Source organism: Homalodisca vitripennis, chromosome 6, assembly GCF_021130785.1.
Source record: "Homalodisca vitripennis isolate AUS2020 chromosome 6, UT_GWSS_2.1, whole genome shotgun sequence".
Lineage (NCBI taxonomy): Eukaryota > Metazoa > Arthropoda > Insecta > Hemiptera > Cicadellidae > Homalodisca > Homalodisca vitripennis.
In genome coordinates, this window is record NC_060212.1 from 60,186,500 (window position 1) to 60,212,004 (window position 25,505).

A 25,505-nucleotide genomic window follows, 5' to 3' on the forward strand; every position below is an offset into this window, starting at 1 on the left:
TATAGATGACAAAAAGCTCAATATTACTGTAATTAAGCAACAAAATTAAGTTTTTCGATGTCTTGATATTAACTAATCAACCGTGAACAATAATAGTTTAAGTAAGGAACTTTCAGTTCTAAGAATAACCTCTGAATCATTAAGAAAATCCTTAGAATGATTATTTGTTTGAGTTAGTTTGTTATTTTTTTATTTACCTCTCCACAAGATACAAACAAAAGAACCTGTAATTTTACTGCAGTAGGCACAAAACTAACTTGTTTGTGTGAACAATACCACGGACAAGTTACATTGTAAATATAAATTTGTTAAAATTTATTTTTTGTTCCTTACCTATTTTATAGAAAGAGTGTGTGCTTACTGTATTATAATTCATTTCAGACATGTACGTTTTATTCATGCATTGTTTTTAAGTTTGAATTTTTATTGACTAATGTTTGATTTCATTGCAGAGTGTGGGTGGTGTGGGCATCTTTTGCTTTTTGATTTTAGCAGACAACACCCAATGATCAGACAGCAGCTTTTACTTTGGTACACTGCCCCTGCCACTGCCGTCACTGCGATCCTATCAATCCTAAAGATTACAGTGCAAAAGTTGATCAGTAACAGATTAAAGTTTCGTCTGGTTTGATCTCACTGATCAAATTGAATAATAATAATAATAATATTTTTTTGCATAACAAGTAAAGTGATTCATAAAAATTTTAGTTTAATTGTAAATAAATTAGATAATACTCAGGTTGGTGCAGAAATCATCCATGGTTTTAAATAAATCAATCTGTTTATGAGCAAATACGTTATGCTGTATATTTCACAGTTTTGGAGAACTTGTTTGTGAAATAATGTTTGAACATTTTCAGATTGTTAATGGTAATGTTGCTTAAACTGTGTTTACAAGAAGCAAAGCTTTCTTTGATCAAGTTTTCAAAAGATTTTTCTATCTGTATCACTGTTTTCTTGTTGATATCTACTCACACGATAGGCTAAAAATGTGTCACAGCCGAAAACTCTTTGGAAAAATGTACTAAAACATAATTGATTTTTTATAAATTTTGCTTTAGGTAATCATCTATATAGTATCGTGTCATAATTGATAATACCTACAATATCATAATAATGTGTTATATGTTGGAACATATTCATATGATGATTTTTAAAAGATAACATCTTTGTTTTCATGTCACCAAAATACTCTAGTATCACGCTTACAGACATTAATACCCTTCTTTTAGTATCAATTGTGGGTTCATCCCATTCAAAGTTTGCTTTTTGTTTCATTCATGCATTATTTAAAAAATGTACAAATGCAATTTTCATGTGGGCATTGTGAACTGATCTGTTCACAAGCTATACAGCTTGTTAATTGTACACTAGGAATGTTTGTTTAAAATTTACGCAGTTGTTTTTAATGTCACTACGCACTATTTTATTTTCAAAATGTATTCACCATTTACACCATGATGTGGTTCTCACTCACTATAGATATTATAGAGCTGGGTCGGTTTATCGAACAAGATGAAAAAATTGTTGGAGTGAAGGTGGCAGTGGCAGTGTGCCGAGCGAACCGAAGTTTATGACATGACAAGCTCACAGCTTGGTGTTGGGTTTATTATAGAACAGCCCTCGCAGCGTGAGGGAAAGGTTGCAGAACTGCCCTGGGGCCTTGAGTCCACTGGTACGTCAGCTTGTACGTTGGTGCGTTGATGCGTTCGTGCGTTCGTTCGTGTCTGTGCTTGTACTAACATGCAGCATGGAGGGATGGGGTTGGTGATGGATAGGGCTTGCAAGCTACTCCTCAACTGTTTGAGGAACTGCACCGTTCAAGAACATCTGCGGGGAATTGCCTGAACCTTTGTTGGCATTGGTTATCGATATCTTTATCATTGTGTTGGTATTTTGTCATGGTAGTATTTAACGCAATGAATTGGTTTCATTGTCTGAATTGTAATATCAAAATAGGTGTTACTAATTTAACATTTTTGAAATAATGTAAAAAATGGGTTATTGACAATTTTTTCTAATTGACTCTCTAAGCGAAAAGTCTCAGTACGTTTTACAAAGCACTGGTAGATGATTTTCACGACTAAAGGTTACTTAAAAAACTGCTTTTCATTATGTTAATGTATAAAATCACTGTTAAATAATTAACTATTAGGTTTTTCTTCATTAATATGATCTGAATCTATAAGTTAAAAATTCTTTTTCAATTCATTGAAAAATGCTTTCGCTGTGTGTCAGTTTAGAATTATAACACATTAGCACTGTGAATATAACTCACAACTGTTAAAAACGCAAAGTTAATATCTTACTTTACAGTATATAGTGTGTTTACTGAATGTTTTTGTGTGTACATGTGTTTATTCTACACTTTTTTTAACAACCAAATATATTTATATATATGTATACTAAAAAAATTAGTTAATATCAAACAAATATTTTTTTGCCAATTGTTTTGTAAAAATTTTTAATGTCTACAATCGGTTTTGGATTGTAATATTTTTTGTAAGAAAATAGGAAAAAATATGCAAACACTTTTGATTATTTCATGAGGATTAGTAGGAGTTTGAAGTAAGAATTTCTGAATATTTTACAATCAGACTACAAGAAAAAGGTTGAAGATAAGGGTATGGACGTTTTACATTGTGTACATTAATATGGAAGAAGGGAGTGACATATTTTTTTATTTAATATTTGATTTCATTAAATCATAAACAAATAAAAAAATGTCACTCTAAATCTAATACTATAAACACATTTTCATCCTCAGCAGTTTTTATTTGGGCTTAATTGAAAAATTACATAGATGTCCTACTCTTCTTTCTACTTTTTTGTGCTCTTGAAAGTTATTTTAAAGTGATGTCATAATTAAAATTTACTACACTTCTTTAAATACTACTGGTGTATAATAAAATAAAGAATTGTTACTTTGAAACATTTTATCTTCTTCAGACCCATGCTTAATTTGATATTAATGTAACATTAGTTTTATGCTAATGTACAGAATTTGGTAAATAACATAAATGAGTTTATTACAATTATTAATGTCTAATAAATATTTATGAATTTGTGTCCTCGTAAGGTGGGATTGTATTGAAGAATGATGTTAAAAGTAAGATAATGAAAAAAGTATTGAAAACTTATAAAAATCCTTTTTGTGTATACCTGTGAGTTTAAGTATTAAAAATTATCATTTTAACATTCCAAGAGCTCTTCAATTATGTTTTTAAAAGCATTACAAATTGATAATATTGGTGGTAGCTGATCTTTACTAAATATAAATTCAATAACACTACTTTTATACTTTCAGAGTTATTTAACTGAGCATTTCCAATAACAATCTCTATCAGTACCAAGACAGATGTGCAAGGATGTGAGACTGACCATATACAGTATATGTTATTTGATTCCTGTATGACACCACAGATGTTGTATGTTTTTGCGGCTCAGGGGGAGCATTCCCCCGGACCCAGGGTTCAGTCCATGGGCAGCTACCCTGTCTATAACGTCAGGTCTCGTATTGTAGACCACGATGACGTAAGTTGTCTCGTAACGTACCCCCATCCTTTTTTAGCTGTAACTCAATTTGTTTATCGTTTCAGCTTATATTTTTGATGAGTCACCTACTTGCACGCTGTATTCTATGATTTAGTGAGTCACGTGTTTTTAGTTTTGTTCACGATTCATATTTGTAGAGGAATTTTTGATTTTTTAATTGTCATTTTTTGTATCACTTAAAGGTGTATTAAATTTCGGTTGTATAATAATTTCTATTCTAACTGGTTCTAAAAATTGTTTTTAAAATATAATGGAAAAAACCAAGATATCTTTATGTATTCCAGTAGACATAAACAAACATTAAGAATTTTTCAAAAAAAGGTTAATTACTTCAATTTTGTTATTTGTAATTTAGAATCCAATAGTATTCCTTGAGGATTATTGTTACATATCATCAATATTTTTTTGGTATTGACCACCAATTTATAACAGAGGCGCGTTCACTTACAGAAACTACACTTGTGTCAAAATAATCTTAAACATTCTGCCTTATCAATTCAGTGTAAAATATGATGACAGTTCCAGAAAGTGCCTGATTTTATTGAACCAAAGAACACTAAGTGAAAAGAAAGACTATTTACTGTATAACTTTACATGTGCAACTTTATGATTCATCATCATAAAAAGTCGGTTGAGATTCCAACTAATCACACCGGCATTTAGTGCTTTATCATTGCATAGGTTTCGTCTGAGAACTTTTTTGTCTCATAATTTAGATGATACTTAGTCTTATTTAGGAGAGCTTATGGCCGAGGGGGTCTAAGATGTCGGACTTTGGATTGGAGTTTGAGGTAGTTCAGGATAAAATCATGTATGTGACTGTAGCATTTTATATCAGTACCATTTACCATATACTGTATCAACTCTCCTCCTTATTCTGTTTGATAAGATCCTCACATTGGCTCATGAAGGTTAGCAGAATAAGGCTTAAAGAGGATCGGCCTCATCTTTAAAAATAATTTTGAAATTGAATACGAAGGAGAAGTTTTCACTTCTGGACAGTCATTATATGTTGAGCTCAATAATCACCAATGAAATATAAAAAAGTATAATTATAACTAGCATACTATTGATATTAGATTGTGAACATCAAAACAAGCTTTCAAACTTTTCAATACCAACTATCAATATTGTGACAAGTGATCAGGAACCACAAATCAGTCAGTGAGGTTATTCTATCCATATTTACAAGTTTTCGGAAAGCAGAATTATGTAATTAACAAGTAAAATTTGTAATTTATGTGGTTCAATGAAACTGTCAGTACAAATATAGATGTTTCAGTAATCTTTGAAAAATCAACAACTTTAATTCAGTTGTAATGGCAAGGAGGTTCTGAAATTGTTATGGTTTTTTATTTTTACATTTGACTTATTAAGTTTTCTTTTATTTAGTCGGTGGCAGTAAAGTCAGTACAAAACTGACCCACAGATGATGCTTAAAGGCTTTGCGTACGCCGCAATGCTTGCACAGTGACACACAACGCTTGCTTGCGTATGCAATCACTCTCCACCACACCTGAAGAGAGTCTGTTTAGAATAGTATGTCACGCTTTACATTAGCCATTTACAGTTTTTATTATGTTTTGCAATTTTTGTTTATTTTCAGTTTGAGTTGTGATAGTCTAGAGAATGTCGCAGACGACGGGAAAGTCCTAATAGATAGGACCATGTGTTGCTTCAGCGGCTAGATTTTTATGAAGATTATTTTCTAGTTTAATGTTGTAGTCGACTAATTTATTTGTTTTGTGTTAAATATATTTTATGTTTTAGCAGCTAATAGATGATTGTATTGTGTTATCATTTATGGTATTTTTGTGTAAGGGATATTGGTTCGTCTTCTGTGTATTGTTATTTGGTAAGTGTGACATTGAAGATTTCCAAGCATATTGAAGCTTTCAAGCACTATATTGACAGTGCACGTATATTGCATGACCACCAAACCAACAAGTCTATGTCCGAAAGACCAAGATGGGTTCACTTTGGCACCAGAAAAGCTACATGGAATTGTGAACGTTCAATCTTTACTTGCAACCTGCATTCTTTTCAATAAGTTTATTACAATATTGCTTAATATTCAAAGATTACATTATTTTAGCTTGTACTACTTACTTATAATAATAATGAATTTTGTATTGTATTCTACATTGAATGAATTTTCAGAAGTTTTATAAAAGCTACGGAATTTTATTTTAAAGACTATTTCAAATGTTAGATAATTGTAAAGAAATAATGAGACAAAATTGTTCTAGAATGTTTATTTTATCCTCTACCATCTAAATTATCAGGTAATTTAGTTAACATTACATACCATACACACTATTAAGTTTTGAAGACAAACTCAAGCGCATTAATTTTTCTTATCGTATCTTTTCTACCTACAGAAACTGCACAATTTCAATTCTAAAGATATTGATTGATTTCATTCACATCAAACGTGGCTTCCTCAAATTGCCTGCAATCTACAGGTGTTCTTCAATGTGTTCCTTTCTTACAGTGATAGTCGAACTTCAAGCATTACAGCACCGGAGCTTTTAGGTTCACTTTCCAATGAGTTTACCATTGGTAATATCACTTATGGTACCATATTACTCACTTTAACTGGCAGATATATCAATATATTTCCATAGTTTTATTGTGAAGTGCTCATATAGAAACAAACTATATTCACCCATCTGTGTTTCCAGTTCCTTTTCGTTTTATCTTCTCAGTGAAATCATACAAATCTATGCAACTGTTATAATTCACACAATATAAATTATTATATAAAATACACCAATAATTGGTATCTAACGTAGCTTGATTTTATAACACTAACTATTTCACAACTAACAGTGGTGTTACCACTTATCAGTCTTGTCTCATTATTTTTTTAACAGCCTGCTTACTTGTCCAAAACATCAATAGAACACAAAAATTGAATCAATATTTGTGTAACTTAGTTAGCGCTATGTTTTTGTTGTTTATTTGTGTTATAGGTAATGTTTAGATTGTTCAATATTTTTAAAACCATATGTCTTTTACCACCGTATTTTATTAGCTACACACAGTTAATTAACACAAAACGGTCAATTGATTAATTTCATTTAGTCAATCACTAAATATTGCACTGTAATAACTGTAGAATTGATGCTCTGTCTTAATTTGTTTTACATGAATATGCAATATTAGTGGTGTTACTTGATAACCGTTAACAAGGCTAATTATTCAGACATGGGTTAGGTGATTAAATATTATGTAATGTGTGGGGAAATAACCATATACTAAATTTTCATATGGGGTCATAAATAATAATCAATAACACAACATGGCAAGTTGGCCAATAATGAATTCTAATGGGCGTAGTATTTTAGGTGTCTAAATATGCTGTAGAATTGATTTTTCTGTATTTGTGTGTTTTTGTATACAAAATTTCAATGAAAATTAATGAACAGGTACTTGAATTTAAACTGAAAGTATGTTTTTGTTTAAATTAAATTTATCCATACAAATTTAATAAATGTAGTGTACGTGTGAGTTATTTTTAATGATGGAAGAATAATACAAATTTTTATATGCCTTCAAGAAAAATAATCAAAAAAACTTTGAGACACACGATTTTTAAAGCACAAGAAGGAACTTTAATTCACTTAGTTAAGTATTTGGAACTACTCTCAGTACATAATTAAGCCTTCAAGTTTGTCAAATCTTTCTTAAATATTGCTACAGTTGACATAAATTTAACAATATTTTTATTATACCGTTTTTTTATGAGTATAAAATAACTTATTGAATTGGGATAGATACTCTGAATAGACAGGCTAAAGTTTGTCAGTAAGTTCAGGTGTTGACTGCGAAATTGTTACAGCTGTTCACACTGTGGTCGTGGTTGCCGGTGAGGATCACCATGTACCAGCCGGTGCTGCTGTACACAACGGAGGAACACGGTTGCTCTCTCACCACATTCTTCGTCCGCGTGGAACACCATGAGCCCACACTACTCATGATCAAGACTTGCAACAATGAGGTCAGTCATCAGCCTACTTATCCACTGATCTTAACAATGTCCTCATACTCCTAACTTATAACCTGCTTAACCTTCTTGGTGCCGAGGATCACTGTGAGTGATGGTCCGTACTAGTGTGAAAAGTGCCGGGAGTCACTAGTGTTCTGGCTAACACTACTAGGGAAAGAAACAAGACTTGACAACAGCTATCAAGTACCTGTAACAACAACTCTGCAAGACTCCAATAACATCTGGAGTTCTCCAATTGGATTTTTGTGACGTTTGTTTCGTTTGGTCTTGGAGCTGTGGCGTTCCTCTGTTTTTAACTATTTAAAATATTTTGTAGCTTTTACATGCAGCTTTGCATGTTTCCACGTCAATTATGATCAAGTCCCAAGATATTTTTTTTTATATAGTAGCCACATATTGGGTACATATTATTTCAGAGTTCATAGTTACAAGGGAAACTGTGATTGCTCTTATATTAGATATTGCATGTGTAAGAGCATTTTTGGTTTGAATTAATTACATTCCAATGCCACAGCTGAGTTTGTCAATGCCTGATTGATGAGTCTCAGAAACCTATTTAAAAAATCATTAAGTACACCTAGATCTAGTTTACTTCCTGCTCTTTTAATTCCGTAATTATCGTCTGGTTTAAAATATTTTCACAAGTGAAGAAGACAGCTGTATAAGTGCAATGAAGCTTCTGAATAAAAAATAGATCAAATCTACCTCGTAAGAAGGGCACATGAAAATAACTCAGGAATTTTCTGAGACTGAAATGATAACCAACGTTTTAGAAAGTATAAGAAATACTTATTTGAAAACCATATGTAGTCTCTATTGGCCAACATAATTTTTTAAGGAGTAAATCTTTTAAGGTCAGATTTGCTGCATGTACTCTACTAATACAGGCCTTTAATTTGATGTACTACTCGACGTATGCCCTCATTTAAGATTTCCTTTGACTCCTTGCAGGCCATCCCCCTGACATGACAAAGAAATGGTAGTTACTTCAAAAAGTAGATTTATAGGTGCAGTAATGATGTACCAAGTTTTATTGCTTTACCTGTAATAGTTAGGAAATTATCAATCCTGTGTGGGACTTTTTTTACACCCTGTATGTATATATACAGGTCTTGGAACCCTAATCCTTGCAACCTGAAGGAGACTGTGGTATACTGTTATATTGTGAAGACATTTCTATTCAGTCAATATACTCTACTTTACAGGTGTTTGGAGCATACTGCTCGTCGCGGTGGCAGGAACGCAACCTGAAGGATGACCGTGGTAACCGTACGGCCTACTTTGGTACCGGGGAGACATTCCTGTTCAGCCTGTACCCCGAGCGTGCCAAGTACCCGTGGGTTGGCATGGAAGGTGACTCAGTCAACCACTCAGCTGAGCTGTTCATGGCAGCTGACAGCAAGATGATCACTATTGGAGGAGGGTGTGTATAAACTCGTATTATAGGACACGCAGCTCAGATTTTGCTCTCATTGGAAGTTTCTAAATTAAATCATCATTAATTTGGGTACTTTTTTGTAAATATTTGTCAAAAAATTATTATTTGCTTATTGTTACCTTATTTATTCTCCTTCAAAGAAATGTGGAACTCAGTTCTGAGTATTAATGTACATTTAGTCCTCTTTTATCTCTTTGTGTGTTGTTTTCTTCTCATTGGATATGGTCATATTCCACAACTCATATTCCAAACTAAATTTTTTCTTTATCACAAGAGTTGTGAAAAATTATGCATATTGTGCTCTTAAAACACATTTTTTAAGTTCACTATATTAGACGTTCTAATTAACTATCATCACGTATAAGTAATTAGAACATCCTTAAAGAAAGTAGTAATGTTGACCCTGAATGACCCAACAAGTCAATCCATGGTGAGTGTGTTGATATATTTTTAGTGACGGACAAGCCATCTGGATGGACGAGAACCTAAGGTTTGGCAAAACTGACCGATGCCAGACGTTCAACAATCCTCCGCTCTGTACTAGCAGAGACTTTGAGATCAGAGTGCTGGAGGTTTACGGGTTCGGGAGCGTCTAACGCTGGTAGGACCGATATTGGTGTTGTACAGCATGGTGGTGGCACCCTTCGTTGTTGCATCTGTCCCCTTTTCTGTTATACCCATCAATTATTTTTGTTTCGTTCTCAAAGTTACACTAGTTGAAATTGATTTAAACTGTATTGCACAAACACCCTGTCAGTTTCATTGTAGTGATTAGATATGGTAGAGGAATTTCTGTTAAATAGTTCCAAGTATTTTAGTTTATCATTACTTGGGAAATTTCAAGTTAGTTTAATCGGTGATCCCATTATTGCTTCTACTGATTATATTCATCCTGAATTTCAATTCATACCAAATTAAAATTATTTCAAAATATAAAAATGTATTAAATATAAAAACTGAATTATATTATTAATTGCTGTTCTATTAATTCTTTTAACAATACTTTCTAGATTAGAGTAATGCACTTTGCTCGATTTCTAGAACTAGTGGTGATGGAAGCGTAATCTTCGGGTGTCTGGTGATATGGATACGTCCCAGAAGTAACAGATGTCTGGGTCCTTTCACTGCAAAATTTTTAAATTATAAGGTCTCAAAACAGGATTTTTATGCACTTTTGAGATGCAGAAAAAAAGTTATCCATGCAAACCAAAAGTGCTTATTTTTTTGTGAGAAGGGTACCAGAAACTATTTTCTAACTCTTAAGAATAGTCATGTGAGAAACATGTCATCATTGTGAGTGTGAACCAGAAAGTCTAGATGTTTTTTATATGACACTAGTCACACATGCTTAAGAACTTGGATTATTTTTTATACACTTCAGCACAATTGCATTTATATGTTGTATTTGAAGGTTTGTAAATAAAAGCAAACTAAGTGATTCATATATACAGCTTTGCTTTTTTAGATGTCAGCTACACTTTTTTCAAAAAATAATTTTTAGCCACCAACGGAAAAGTTCTTATCCTAAAATCTTTTTGCTGGATTTCTTGATCTACTTTACATAATTAGTTCCTATAAAACTTTCCTGAGTAAACAATTGTCCCAATCTGTTTTTTTAGTAAGTTTCTTACACAGTAATGGACTATATAATTTAATTTCTGAGATTTAAAAATTCTTATTCTTAGGGGGTTAAAATCAAATGTGTAGAAGTACAATCCCTATGAGCCAATTTGAGTCTGGGATTTTTCTTCTCAGAAGTCAGCATTGCAGGTTAAGGTAAAATTTTCAATTTTCAACTGATTAATGATTACACATTTTATGTTTGTTTATTTACTTTTGATCATGGGTTTTTCTCATTGCTGTATCTGTAAGACCAATGTAAAAATTGTATAGCCTTATAAAATATTATTATTAAAAACAGTGTTTTCCTGTAAATGAAAAACACAAATTGATCTCTTTGGTCCAAAATCCTAATTCTAAAAGTTTAGGCAAAATCCCTTTGTTGCATTTCAACATTCATTTTTCAGAATTGCCTTGTAATTATAGTATAGCATTGTATTTACGGAGGTCTCACGGTCTTATAATAACTTTACAGTTATTGGCTCTATATGATTTCTGTCGATAGAGTTATTTAATTTAAAATGCCAAAATGTAAACGTTTAATAAAAGATTGAACAGCAAATAATTTTATCATCTTCACTGTATCACATATATTGGTTACTCGTATCACATACAATTAGGTGTATAGTGAAACCTGTCGTATACTGCCCTACGATATCTGACACCTCCGATGTAACTGTAAGCTTTGCTAGCATGGGCAAGCTCGACCACTTTCTTCCACACGTCACCGATGCAGTTGTGGTGGGAAAGGGGCAAGAGAGGAATGGGGCTTTGTTTCCCCTTACAATGACCTCACCCGCTCTTTTTTTTTTTTTAAAAAAAAAACAATGATCTTGGTGAAACCGTGATATCAGTGCTGTGTCAACCTGCTTCTAAACGTCCATTGGAACGTGTTGTAATGATGGGATGGCAACTTTCACTTTTTAAGTCAGTTAAGATGTTTATTTTTATATTGTACAATACTGTATGTTTCTTTTTTTATAAAATAGATTTGAATTTATAATACATACGCAATTACAAACATTAAAAATATCAAGTGCATTAGTTTAGTTTTAAAATTTCAGACAGAACAAACATTTTTGCACAGGAATCAACGTTGTCATAATACCGTGGTGCCTTCAAAAAGTAAACCATAGTGACGTCGGTAGTACATTTGCTATATAAATAACATTCTTCATATCACAATTCCATATTTGGCCTGCCTTGTTATGAGATGTCTGGATGTGACAGGTGTTACAAGCATATGCTAAGGAAGAAGTCATCACCATTAGCTTGACGCTTTTCGTGTATGTCCTGCATTTATCACTTCATTTAAATAAAAGTTGTTTCTCAAAAACCTAACGTATCTGAAAGTTGAAAAAAATGTATACTTTGCCACAAATAAAATGCTACTTCTGCCTTACTTTTTCGGGTTATAAGACTTTTATTTTAGTGTGCAATGATGAATCCGTATTTTTGTATTGTCCAAGCTTCTTTCAACAGCATAATTGGTGTTAATTCTACTATCACAGATTAATCAATAGAGAAAAACATTTCACAATTACAAGTAATGTATTATTATTAGTAATAGTATTATTATTAATTCAACAAAGTTAAACTGGTTAATTGTTTTGTTCTAATTGTTGACTTCCATAATGAGCAATAAATATTCAAGACTTCCCTCAACTTAGAATCCTCATTGTCTATCAGATGTCGAGATGTGATGTGCAGACTGGCTGTGCAATGTGAAACTGATTACCATGTCACACATATATTGTATTTCTACAGGCGTAACTGTTTACGCACACAAATATTGACTGTAAAATTAGTTAATAAGACTGACTAAAATTTAAATACTAAGCTCTTATAAACAAAAGAACAATGTTTTTGAAACTGTATCTTTATTTTTGTAGAGAATTCAATCGTCAATATTGAAAATGTGATTTAAATTTCATTATCATTATTTTATAATTTTTGTTATAATTAGTTGTTGTGAAACACAACATTATTATCAAAACAACTTTTTATCCTATATCTGTAGTTTATAAAACCTCCAGACCAACGTAAATAAATATTGTTTAATTTGATTTATATTCATAAATAGTATTACTCAAGTGCTTAATAAAGTTGAAAAAACTTTTCATACAATGTGTACGGATGTGTACGTGTTACCACGGATCCTTCTTCTAGTAGAACCTATAGTGGGTACAGCAAAAACCGATGTGTCATTTACATCTGGACAACCCTTCATGGATGGCAAGGAGCGGCACATAATTACCTGCACATGTCGAGATATCCGGGTGCATTGGGAGAATCGATAGGTTTAGTTTAATGCGAAGGATGGCTGTTGGAGTGGGTGGAGCTCCTTGAGTATTAAAGGCTGTTGCCATTATTGAGATATAGTGCCTACTATCCCTCTCATAGTGGATGTAACATGGGATACCATCAGGAGACATCCCCTTCCCCCAACCTTAATTCATCCTGAATCTCCTGTCACTCCGGAAACAAGTGAAAGGGCTCTTTTTAGACTAAGTGCAATAAGAGATGCTATTGTAACAATGATTCAAGATTTTTATTGGTCTTTAAACACATTCAATAGTGCAATAGACTTCGTCAAGTTACTAAAATATTCTAAACTAAAACTAAAACAAACCATTCAGATTTTACCTACTCAATCCAGCCTACCAGTAAATATATAAATCTATATAATTAATAACAACAATAACCAAACAACCAACAGATCTATATAAATTAATGAACAATAATAAATAACTATTAAGACATTTCACACGGATAAAATTTTAAAACTCAACAATATTAAAACTGAATAAATAAATACATTGAGAGACAAAATTTAAAAAATTATTGTTGTGGTATCATAATTTAAGAATTTAGCAACACAATAAAATATATTAACTTTTAACCAGCACTTCAAAACTGTTTTAAATTTGACTAAAGATACAGATCTACCATTTAATGGTAACTTATTAAACAATTTAATTTTCATAAAAAGATGACTGCATTTTGTTTTGGTTTAAGTGATAAGAGTTGTAACAAATGTTTGGTTCTAGTAGGATAATCATGAATATCCTGCCTAGTTGTAAATGTTTCAAGTTGTTCCTTTACACTTATAAGACAGTAGAATATATACATATTAGGAATAGTCATTATTTTTAATTCCGTAAAAATTGGAACACAAGTCTCTCTTTTTGAAACACCTCTCATAACACATAATACATTTTTTGCCATTTCAATACTCTTACTGCACTACTACTGTTCCCCCATAGAGTTATACCATAACTTAAGTGTGAATGGAAAAATGCATAATAGGAGGCTAGGAGCAAATCATTTAGTCAATTGATTAAATAGGCCGGGGCCTATTTAAAAATGTTGAATACATTGTACAGTGTAATTTCAAGTTAACCTTCAAGGGATATGCTGTTTAATATTCACTTCAAAACTAACAGATGTAATTCAAGACACCAGTAGAATGGCGGCTATTGGTCTAAATTCTAAATGGACAAAGCTAGTTCTGTCACTTAAGACTGGAACTCATGGTATTGTTGGTACTGGAGCTCTTACCTGTTGTTGTTAGCTGGTGGAGAGGTGCTTCTCATCACTTCCCTTTTTTTCTTTCCTTTATTATTTATATGAGAAGACAATAAATATTGCTTGTACTGCATGACAAACTTTTCCTTGTTTTTGAAACACCCATTAAAAAGAGTGACAATTTTGAGTATTTTGTATAGTCTCTTAAACTAGATTTCCTTTTTTAATGAGTTTGTTTTAATTACTTGAAATTTATCTTTCCCCTTCAAGAAGTAAAGATTGTACAACAAAGATTATATACTTTTTCTGTGAAAAAATTCACTCGAGTTAGTCTTGAATATGTTTTTCTGTTATTTCTGTTTTATTGTTTGCATGTCATTGCTGTTTATTTTACATTTCATGCTGAACAATGTTTTCCTGTTTTACAAAATTCTGAATCAAAACAAATCAATCAATCATCTTTATTTACAGTAACATTAAGAAACGTATTGGCGTCAAAAATATTATACAATCAGTACAAATAATTAAGAATATGTGAATACAAATTACAATGTTGAAATTATTTCTCTTTACTGGTGTGTTGTGTTAAAGAATTCTTTCAATGAATAGAGCGGTCTTGTCTTGAGCCAGTTGTGAAGTCCTGACAACAACATTTTGACAATGCACATTTTGTTAGTGTAGCAAATAGTATTAGCTTGGGTTTAAATATGACCATTGCATTGAATCTTGCCAGTCATTATTGTAATAATGTTGTGCAATCTCTTTACTTGAAACCGGTTAATTCAGAAGAAATAATGACTGTAATAAAATTAATAAAGTATAAGATGACTTCGGGTTGGGATGAAATAACTATGTTTTAGATAAAACCGGTATCTAACATTATAGCACCGCATTTGGCCTACATTTTTAATAGTTGCCTATCTTTTGGGATTTTTCCGTATCTATTTAAGTACTCAATTATAAAACCTATTTTTTAAAAAAACTCGGTCTTCGATTTTGAACAGTTTTGGCCAATTTTAGTCCTCCCAGTTTTTTCCAATCTCTTCGAGTGAATAATATTGTTGAACTGTCTTCTACCTTTCCTAAAAAGATTTAATAATGAATAACAAATTGGTTTCACTCAAAACTTATCAACAGTTGATGCTATAATGTGTTTAACAGATTTATTATATGGAAGATTTGATAAGAAACTACCATCGGCTGCAATTGTATATATATATATATATATATATATACATATACTCAGCAAAGTTTAAATCCAGGTTGGAGTCCTAGTGAATGAACTGTCATCAACAGGGCACATTTACCGTCTCTTATAATTTGATATTAGCATATTTGTTTCAAACTGGTTACTCGTGCACATGTGCATTAGCAGTAGCGCATGTAATAACAAAGTCCTTTGAACAATTATTCTTTTGCGTTAGTTGTCCAAATTGTTTTATCATATCCACCTTCATTTGTATAAAAGTTCCATTTTCCTACACTGTACCTTACATTGCATTTGTCTTCCCATATACTCACATAAATCAGTACTTCTTAAGTTTCCTTTCCTTTTCCCTCCGTGCTTTTCACTATTTTCCAAACCCTTTTCTGTGTATAAAAATGTACAGTGCTTTGTTGTTAAATTTCCAAAACAGGTATTTGTTGTCCAAAGTTTGCTTTGATACATGATCGTACGATCATGGTTCTGACGGATGTTGTCTGTTGCCAGTGAGGGCCAAGCCATCTGGATGGATGAGAGCATCCGTTACGGAAAAACGGACAGCTGTCTCACGTTCAACAACCCTCCCCTTTGCACGGGCCGAGACTTCGAGATCCGCGTCCTTGAAGTCTACGGTTTCTCTGGTGCTTGACTCTTCCCCATTCCTACTGGCACAGTATTTTCTTCTCGGAGTGTTTCACTTTATATTTATTCTTTTTTTTATAATATAATGAATATACATATCTGTATATGATCGTTTTTAGCGGTAGACCCACTATTGGTACAATTGTTTTTAATTTATTTTCGGTGCTATATTTTGACTGTGGACTTATCAAAATCGATGTACAAATTTATTGTTTTGCCTGTTACATAACATTGTTACTGTACACAATTGTTTTAGTTTTTAATATTTCTTGTGTATTTTAATTGTCTAAATTTACACCACGCACAATATTTTTTCCCAGTGTCATGTGAGTGTTATTTGTAAGTGTAAATTTTTGTTGAGTGATGTTGTATGCATTAGCTGAAATAATTTGTTATATATAATGCTTGCAATTTCTATTATTTTGTGATATTTTAACCTGAATATTTAAAAATCGCTGTCTTTAACCTTCATAACTAATATGTAATGCTAGTATGAATGTTATACAAATATTAAATTTGTAACCAAAACACTATTTCTGTACATTAAATTTTGCCTAAAAGGTTCTAGCTTTATCATTAAATTTACTCTTTTGTTTGGAACAAGTGGGTATACTCAAATTGTTAGAATTTATTATCATTATATCTTTAGAGCGTAATAAATGTATACCATTTTTGTTAAGTAGTTTTTCAATGTTTGTCAGTGCTGTAGAAACTTCAAGAAAATACATTTTGAACCAAATATTTTGTGCCTTAGATAATTTTGAAAGAAATACCCAGGCATTTAGTATCAGATTTAATATCAACAGTGGATTCGTAAAATTGGGATAAAGCTATTTATAGAGCAATACAGAGAGGCATGTGCTTGATATAGTTGATCCAACACATAAATTGTCACTGCCACGTATGTTTGTGTAGAATTTAGCAAAGTGTCAAAACGTTTTGTATTATAAAAGTAATTAATGCAGTTAAAAGCTTAGTATTTTGTAGACGCCAAAACAATTAATAAAGTTGTGAGAAGTTTAAATTTACTAAATTGTACAATCTATCATTAAATAAATATTAGGAAACATCAAAATGGTATGTTTAAAATTACTAATAAATAGTTATTTATGTAAAATTAGCTTGTATAAAAAAAAACAAAAATTTTGTAAATTTGGTTTGGAATAAAATTATAACATTTTCTAAGATGAATAGAGGGAGTTAATGGGTAAATTCATTTCAGAAATGAATTATTTGTTCAAATCTTATTTAACTAAGTATTTGTGTTATTCCTCGTATATAAAGAAGTAATGATAAATATCATAGCAAATCCTTAGAAAATCTGTTGAAATGAACATGGAACCCATAGCTGCTGAACAAGATTTAAATGCCTGTAGCTTTGCCTAATGTTTATCCTCCATACAATGCAGTTGAACCAGTGATCTTATTTTATTTATTCTAGAGGCTACATAAGGGATATTGCAATTAATTATTGTTTTGTGTCAGGTACTTTAAACAATTTCAAATTTGTATTCTGAGACAATTATTCCAAGCAATTCAGGAGCTGGTACATTCTGTACAGGCTATAACAATTTTCATAATACTCTTTTTAAATTTCATAAAAATTAGTGAATATACAAAGCAAAATAAAGATTTGTGTTTGTTTATTGATGGGAAGTGTATATGTTTGTTGATCCTGTTTTAAAAATGTATTCTTTAAGATTGCTAGTAGTTTAATAACAATCTATTTGTCATGTAAATTACAGAGGCTACAAAGTTTTCTACCATTCTTCAATATTATTTTAGCATGAAGTAGAGCCAAGGGTGGCATTGCTAAGGTTATGTACTAGACTCCCCCTCCCCCCATTCAATTTCATTAAGTAAACAGCACATTTATGTATTTACTGAGCACGTTATCCAATCATACACATCCACCATGGTAACTTTTTTACTTTATTGTTTACAGGGAGTAAATAGCTATTTTTAATAGTAGGTGAAGGTCATAATACTATTAAAATTGACTGTAAATCTTTTTTGAATTTTTTTAGGATACAAAGTAATCAGTGAAAAGTCATTGCATTGGCTATTACGGTAATAGACTGTAACTATGCATTACTAATTAAGTCTATGTTGTATTATACCTGGTAATTATCAGCTTTATGGTTGAAGAAGTGATTGTTCAGTTGGTTTGTTATTAATATAGTAATTATTTATTGACATTATTGTAACGAAGGTAAAATGAATGAAATATTTATTAATGTTCACTGTTGTACTTATGAATGGTATACATATTGTGTTTGTATAATTTCACAAACATTTTTTAACTGTTTGACGAGAGCACACAGTATATACATGTTATCACACCTGAACGCATATTTACCCTGTAATAGCCCACAAGGTAGCAAAAGTGTGGCGAATATAAGATTTAGTGTAAGAGGAATTTCTTAAGAAATAAATTTATCGTTAGGTAAATCGCTTGGTATGGTGAGGTCAAAATGGGAAATTATCAAAAGGGTTAAATATGAAACAATATTTTTTCCTAGTTTTTTTAGCTTGACAAATTGAAACCATCGGGTTATACTCATAAATATATTTTTATTCAGTGTCATCTGACCATTTACAGATCCTGTAGGGGGTGAATTTGAGTATTTTTATCTAGTTGTGTGATGATATAAGCAATATTTATGTGTATGATGATCGGTTTTCTAGGAAAAAATTTAAACTGAGAACAAGGGCGTAGCCAGAGGGGGTTTTTTGGGGTCTGGACCCCCCAAATTTTCAATTTTGTTTTAGTAAACAATTATTATTATTATTTAAATAATTCAGTATTACCGTCATGTACTGCTGAAAGATAGTTCTCAACAAAGGAACGGGTTAAAAAATTTTTGAACAAAATGGGGTTTTACTCTCAAAATATTAGTTGTTTGGATCCCTCCCAAAATTTTTTCCTAGTTAAGTTCTTGACTGAGAAAGTTATTGTTTCTATTTTACACTTTTGATAATGTCCCATTTTCACTTCAACAAAACTAGCATGGCTGATGATTGATTTCTCTCTTATTAAAATCACATCTATGAATTTCAAGAAAAGCAAAGTTGTTTGCTTATGCAGAATAAATTGGCTCTAGACTCCTGCACTGGTAGATCTAAACATTGACATTAAATACTACTACTTTACAGAACTAAGATTTTTACATGACAATATGGGGATAGCTGGAAGAATCCAAAAAAACTGCCGGGACTACAAAACACCAGTAAGAGCATTAGTTCTCAATAGTAACCTATTAAAAATGTCATGTTTCTTTATATGGGATCAAACATTAAATTATAAACACACTCGCTTTACTCTCCTATTCTGGCTCACTCGTCAAAAGGTTAAAAAGTGAACATTTGAGGAATTTTTAATGTAATAGTATGTATTTATAATACTAATTTTGAATTATCTTTTTTCTACTTATAAATTAATCTTTGGTTTACAACTGATATAACAGGGTGGCCACTTAAAACCACTTTCAAATTTCCAGTTTTTCAAATAGAAAACTCTGATTCTCTAGACTGTTTTTAGACCAAAGTAGCATTAAGCAACTTTAATTTTACACTTTGAGTGCCAAGACAATGAAATTCTATTACCAGCTGAATATATGAGAACAACAATGATGCCGCTGTGACCAGATTTCATCAACTCATTTGTGTATATCTCTGAGTCTATCAATGTTTCATTCTAATATCATTCTTATTACTCTTTCCTAAATTGCGGGCTGTACTGGTAACCATTTTAATAGAGCCTTATAAGAACAATATTAATAATTCTTTAATTAGCTTTAAACACTCTTATGACGGTAATAAAGTTATAGGATTATGGCAGAAGACTCATTTTAAAAGTGTAACTAATATGCATGCATAGATTTTTAAAATATTTTTATTGGCTTGTAAATTCATCGTTTAACGTGACAATATACAAGTTAAACAGAAAAATATACCAACCAATAAAGAAATAATCTTGCATTTAACTGGGAGTCATCAGCTTCTTAATTAAACTAAGCAGCAAGCCCAAGCTTTAAATATCTTAATATAATTCATCAAATATTAGTGCACTATAAGAAAATACCATATCATCATCATCAAATGCTGTCATTTACAAAGATTAAAAACAAAATAGGCGCAAGAACTGACCTCTGAGAGACTCCAAAACCTCACCACAACAATTATCTGATCTCACTTTTTCGCAACCATGCACTGTAAATGTACTTTGTGTATGATTCAGTGACACCATGCCTGTTCATCCCATTGTCGTTTTCATTCACGGATTCACAAACAACAGACTGTAAAATCTAATGAATCGGATTGATCAGTCCCCAGTTTTTAGAGCTATCCAAACTATATTTTAGTTCTCTAAGGTGTTTGATAGAAAAACTATTTTTCCCAGCAGGTGGCCACCCTATATAAAACATAATACATTATGTCTCTTATAACCATGTTCCTTAGATTTGGAAAATGTTTTATGGAATAGACAAAAAAATTCTGATATTATTAATGAAGTTTTGCTGAAATGTTTAGTGAAGGCCTGCTTATGAATATTATTAAGGCTGATTTTGAAAATTTTACATCACATTCTCATATTGTTTATATTTAACGTGAAATTTATTTTGTGTACTCTTGCTTTACTTGTATCTTTTAACCAAATAAAATTTTATTAAAAGGCCATGTTAATTCTTAGGCTGCTTAAAAATAAACATTACTGTTAAATATCAAATATAGTGGTTGTTACAGCTTTTGCGTATTATTTACAATAAGAACAACGTATTTTGACTTATAATGGACCCCAGGTCATGAGTGCTCTGATAACCAAATAAATTAATAGATTGATGAGTTCTTAAGAAATAACTTTATTTATCCAATATCGTCCCTCTATCTATATACATTTTCAGGTAACAGTGGATTTATTATTGGTGAATTTTTCGTTTATTGAAATTTTCTACCTTATTTTGTTATGAGATAACATTTAGACTCATCACTTTAATGTTAACACAAATGAGTGTTTAAGTTTAAAATATTAATAATTTATAATATTTAAACTATTATATAGATTATAATGATTGCGAAGTTGTCTGTTTATTATTATTACATGACGCAACGAGTGTTTTGTTATGGTTTCCATTATCTGTATATTATATAGCAACTGTTTTGCTCTGTAAATATGCAAGCTGATTGCAGGAATTGAGCTAGTCTTTGTTAAAAACATTCTATAGTTAACATCTCTAGATATCTTATCCGTTCTGAATGGGTGTTAATTCTGATAAGGTGAGCCTCGTTACGAGACAGTTCTAGTTAGGTTAAGTTTCATTATTGTTGCTGTGACAGTTTTTAAGACAGGTATTCCCTGTGTGTAAATACTTTTGATATTTAGAATGTCGTGGTGTCATGATCAGTGAAGGTGAAGCTGTTTGATTTTGTTCCTTTCCAGTTACGTAACGCCTTTGGTTTCTGTTATTTAAATGTATTATAATGACTAAAGACAAGAATTGTACTACTGCTATAAGAATTGAACATTTTAGTTTTTACACTCTGAACATAATATTGTAAAATGCCAAAGAATTTCACTCTTAATTATTGTGTGTTGGGAGGACTGACTACAAGACCTATGTAAGACTTTTGTTCTCTGTTAATACATAATGGTGTTATGTAATTTATTTATGAATTAAATTTTATAATGTTTTCAGTGTAGTAGGTTCTTGGTTATCTGGCTCTGTCCCATTGTTTTTAATTGTCCCTCTGTAATGGTCAAACTGATATTGGTCTGGTGGTAGAGATGATTCCAAAAGTTACGTTTAAAATGGCACTTGCTTTTCATCCATTTTCTTTGCTATTCTGTTAGTGCAGTTACTAGTCAGAAGGCGCGTATTATATGATGTTTAATCTAATGATATTTTACGGTGTTAAAAGCGTATAATTTATTCTCGTGGCATTTCCACAATATATGAATGCTAACGACAACAGCTGTGGCAATTAGTAAAGTGGAGATAACAAGGATTGTGCAATTTGTTTCAAATATCTCATTTATTATATTTTTGTTTAACCCTTTCACTGCCATACCTGGTATTGTTATGAATGAAGAGGATAAACATTGGCAGTTAAAGGATTAACACATTTATCTTAGACACAAACAAATGAGTAATTATATTCTCTATAAAAGTAATCAATTACGAATTTCAAATGCACAAGAGGACTTTAAATTTAAATAGTAAAATAACTTCATTGGATTTCTTTAGACTGTTAATAATAAGGAATACAGTTAGCATTTAATTTAAGAAATTTAAATTATAAATCTATAAAGAATAAAGAAAGGCATTGACAAATTTATAAATTTAATCAATAAAGCCAATGTAAGAAAGACAAGGAAGATTTAGCCTATAATATCCATTCTGCAAATAAACAAATCTCACACATTAGACAAACAAAAAGAGTGGGAAAGTTTTAACCCAAAAACGATTACGGTTTCCTTCTCAATCTCTCAGATTATTGCAGACTATTATATTTGTGTTGCTTCCATTCCTTCGTGTCACGTGACAACATGAGATCATTCATGTTGTGACCAATGTAACCATAGCAAGATAACCAGTAGTTTACTACGTGTTAACATGTTTCATGTAATTATCATTATAAATTAAACAAGAATACAGTACTGTTCATAATTATCTAATACTCAATTACTAACACAATGGTTATATTCAAGCAGCCGCTAGCTTATGTGTCGTCTTGGTGTTCAGTGTTGACTGATATAGCTTTAAATGTACAGTAGCATAGCAACTGGACCAGGTAGTCTTCTCTGTTTTTTATAATTTTGTTTTAATCAAATTTTTATTAGTTGTATCTGTTATGAATTCATTCTACAATAGTGGTGATGTGTTTTGCTCCATGACTAACAAAAAGTCTGCTTTAGATTTATCTTCACCTCCTAAATAGATTAAAGGGCTAACTTGTCAAAAACATCTGGTCGTACTTTTATAATATACTTTTCTTATTGAGTTTTGTAAATGTTTTTTTCTTACACCCAAATAGAGTTGCATTTTTATTTTTGTACTGTTGCAAACTTTGTGGAAAGCTGGCTCTTTAAGCTGTTAGATGTTGGTGAACATAAATCTTACGAGGCACTTTAACACTCTTGACAATAAAACAAAAACCGTTCAATAACAAGCGTAACATAATAGCTTAGCAAAGGTATCAGGACGGCAGAGTTTTGTAGAAGTGAAACGATTAGACTTTTCACCCCATCCCAGATCAATTCCATGTGAAATGTACCAATGTAGTGATCATAGATATGTAGGTAGAAGTGATTCATGTAAAACATGATGCTAATTGTTGTTTTTACATTTTTAGTAAAAACGTGTAGTTATATTTTGTTGTTTACATTTCTTTTGAATTTTAAGAAGAAGCTAATGTAAATTATTATACTTGTGATTAATTAATGTTATAGAAATATATATATATATTTGTTGTGTATATGCATAAATTGTGTACAAATGTAATTGATAGTGTTGTCTATAAATAAGTGTAACATTTATTATATATACAATATCGTTTTTATTTCCCTTTTTCCATTATTTCCTATTGTCAAACTTTGTCTTATGACAGGAATGGTCTAAACAAGGATGTAGCCAGCGAGGGGGTCTGGAACCCCCAAATTTTTAATTTTTTCAATTACTTTTTTTGTAAACGACTATAATTATTTAAAAATTCAGTATTACTAACATGCACTGCTGAAAGATCGTTCTCAACAAAGAAACTCTCTTACTCTCTGTTCACTATGGAAAAATATCAGTTGTCTGGATCCCCCCCCAAATATTTTTCTGGCTATTTTCTTGGGTCTTAATACCATATTTTTTGTTTTGCTCTCTCATATGTGGTATAAGACTAAGACATTAAATTGGCCTTCTCATTTGGGCTGATTCCTCCTGAGGAACTATCCATTCTAAGTAGCCTTAGTGGGGTAACAGACATATTTTCAAACATTTGGTACATTTAAATTTTTGTGTTAGCTACACCTTATGCTTTCAGGTTTTACCACACCTGATCAAGAGGGTAGATTCTAACCCTCAAAATGTAGTGTTCTAGTTTTGTTACGTTAATAGTGACAAATGTCTGAAAATCACTTATTCTGTCAAGTCATTCATGGTCAGTAAACTTTAACACCTTCAATGCAATGTAAGTCCAGGTTTATAAACAGGCTGACTGGGCATACACAGTAACTGTTAGACAATTTATTATAACAGTTTTTCATGAAGATATTAAATTTTGACTCCAAACAAAATATAACTACCGATCCGATTGCGTGTTCAGAGGAATAAAAGTTTACAGCTGACATACGGTAAAACAAATAACCTGTAGTTTTGCCATTCCAATTGTGAAAAAACCGTATGTGATCAAAATTGTAAATTATTAACGCTTTAAATAAACATTTGATACCTATGTAAAACTAGCATGCCCATTATGACTCTGTCTGTTGCGGGTAACAGCTGGATTCGCAGAAATCTTTACGTTAGTGTCGACATGTTGTAAAGCATCGCTAGAATCTGATATTCATTAGAATAAGTCACTCTTAAGAACCCAATGACCACCCAACTGCATCAGCCCCGTAACCTCGTGAGTTCAAATTTTGATATTATCCAGTACTATTACATTCGTTATTGTAAGCAAACGTTTTCAATCCATATTTGAAGCCTCAGTATCCAACATTTACGAAGAGCGTTGGATGTTGGTGAGTGGTGTCATGGTTTTACAAGAGTTCTCGCGATTATGAAAGCATGCAAAAAAAAACAGTTGTGAGAGTACCTATGTGACTCATGTGGGACCCTAATACTATCGCTAACTTGTAACACTTGTCAATGAGATTTGATGTTAAATGTACATTGATCGTTGATTATGATGAAAACGTAATAGGAAATATATTAGGAATTCCAAATGCATAAAACTAATATATCTGTAACAAATAAAAAAAACATATAAGCTGTTTCAACTTAATTGTAAGCTTGTCTATGTTGTCACTAATAGTATAGTTTGTTCTAATACATTTATTGAACATGAATTTTTTTAAACACAGTTTTGAATTAATTGCCTAATATGAATGGGCTTGAACTTCTAGATTTTCCTACACTTGACTTTTAAACGTTTCTGTTTGTAGATGTTTGCTTACTGGTTTTTATGAAGTGAGGTCCATTTGCAACACTTGGAGCCAAATTAAATTTGGTTTTATAATTTAGTAAAAACAATACAAAATTTGAAGTTGATAAATTATTGACACTTTTCTTAGTTAACACTAACTTATAAAAGCAATCAACAATTTGTATTTGAAATCTCAATATTTTAGTTACAAATATTGCATTATGGGTTGATATTAAGTGTTTTATGGTTAAGAAGCCGTACAAAATGAAATTAAATAAAGCATTTTAATATACTATTTGCCAGTTATCTATTCAACTCATTCAACTTTATAGTTTTATTTCTCAGTGATTTAAGTTTAATCCAGATGCCAA

General features: G+C 31.4%; 1 protein-coding gene across 6 annotated transcripts in view; it reads left to right on the top strand.

The window, feature by feature from the left end:
* Positions 1-23,545, top strand: part of LOC124364352 (GTPase-activating protein skywalker) — a 372,369-nt gene extending 348,824 nt beyond the window's left edge. The window contains exons 7-11 of one of the 6 annotated variants that reach the window (XM_046819747.1): positions 1,616-1,675; positions 7,400-7,558; positions 8,773-8,990; positions 9,460-9,606; positions 15,865-16,002. In XM_046819747.1, coding sequence (XP_046675703.1) covers positions 1,616-1,675; positions 7,400-7,558; positions 8,773-8,990; positions 9,460-9,601 — 579 coding nt within the window. In that variant the 3' untranslated portion in view covers positions 9,602-9,606; positions 15,865-16,002. Of the gene's footprint in view, positions 1-1,615; positions 1,676-3,447; positions 3,535-7,399; positions 7,559-8,772; positions 8,991-9,459; positions 9,607-15,864 lie in introns of all 6 variants that reach the window. The other 5 variants (XM_046819742.1, XM_046819744.1, XM_046819743.1 and 2 more) reach the window with 5 other exon arrangements.
* Positions 23,546-25,505: the final 1,960 nt, after the last annotated feature.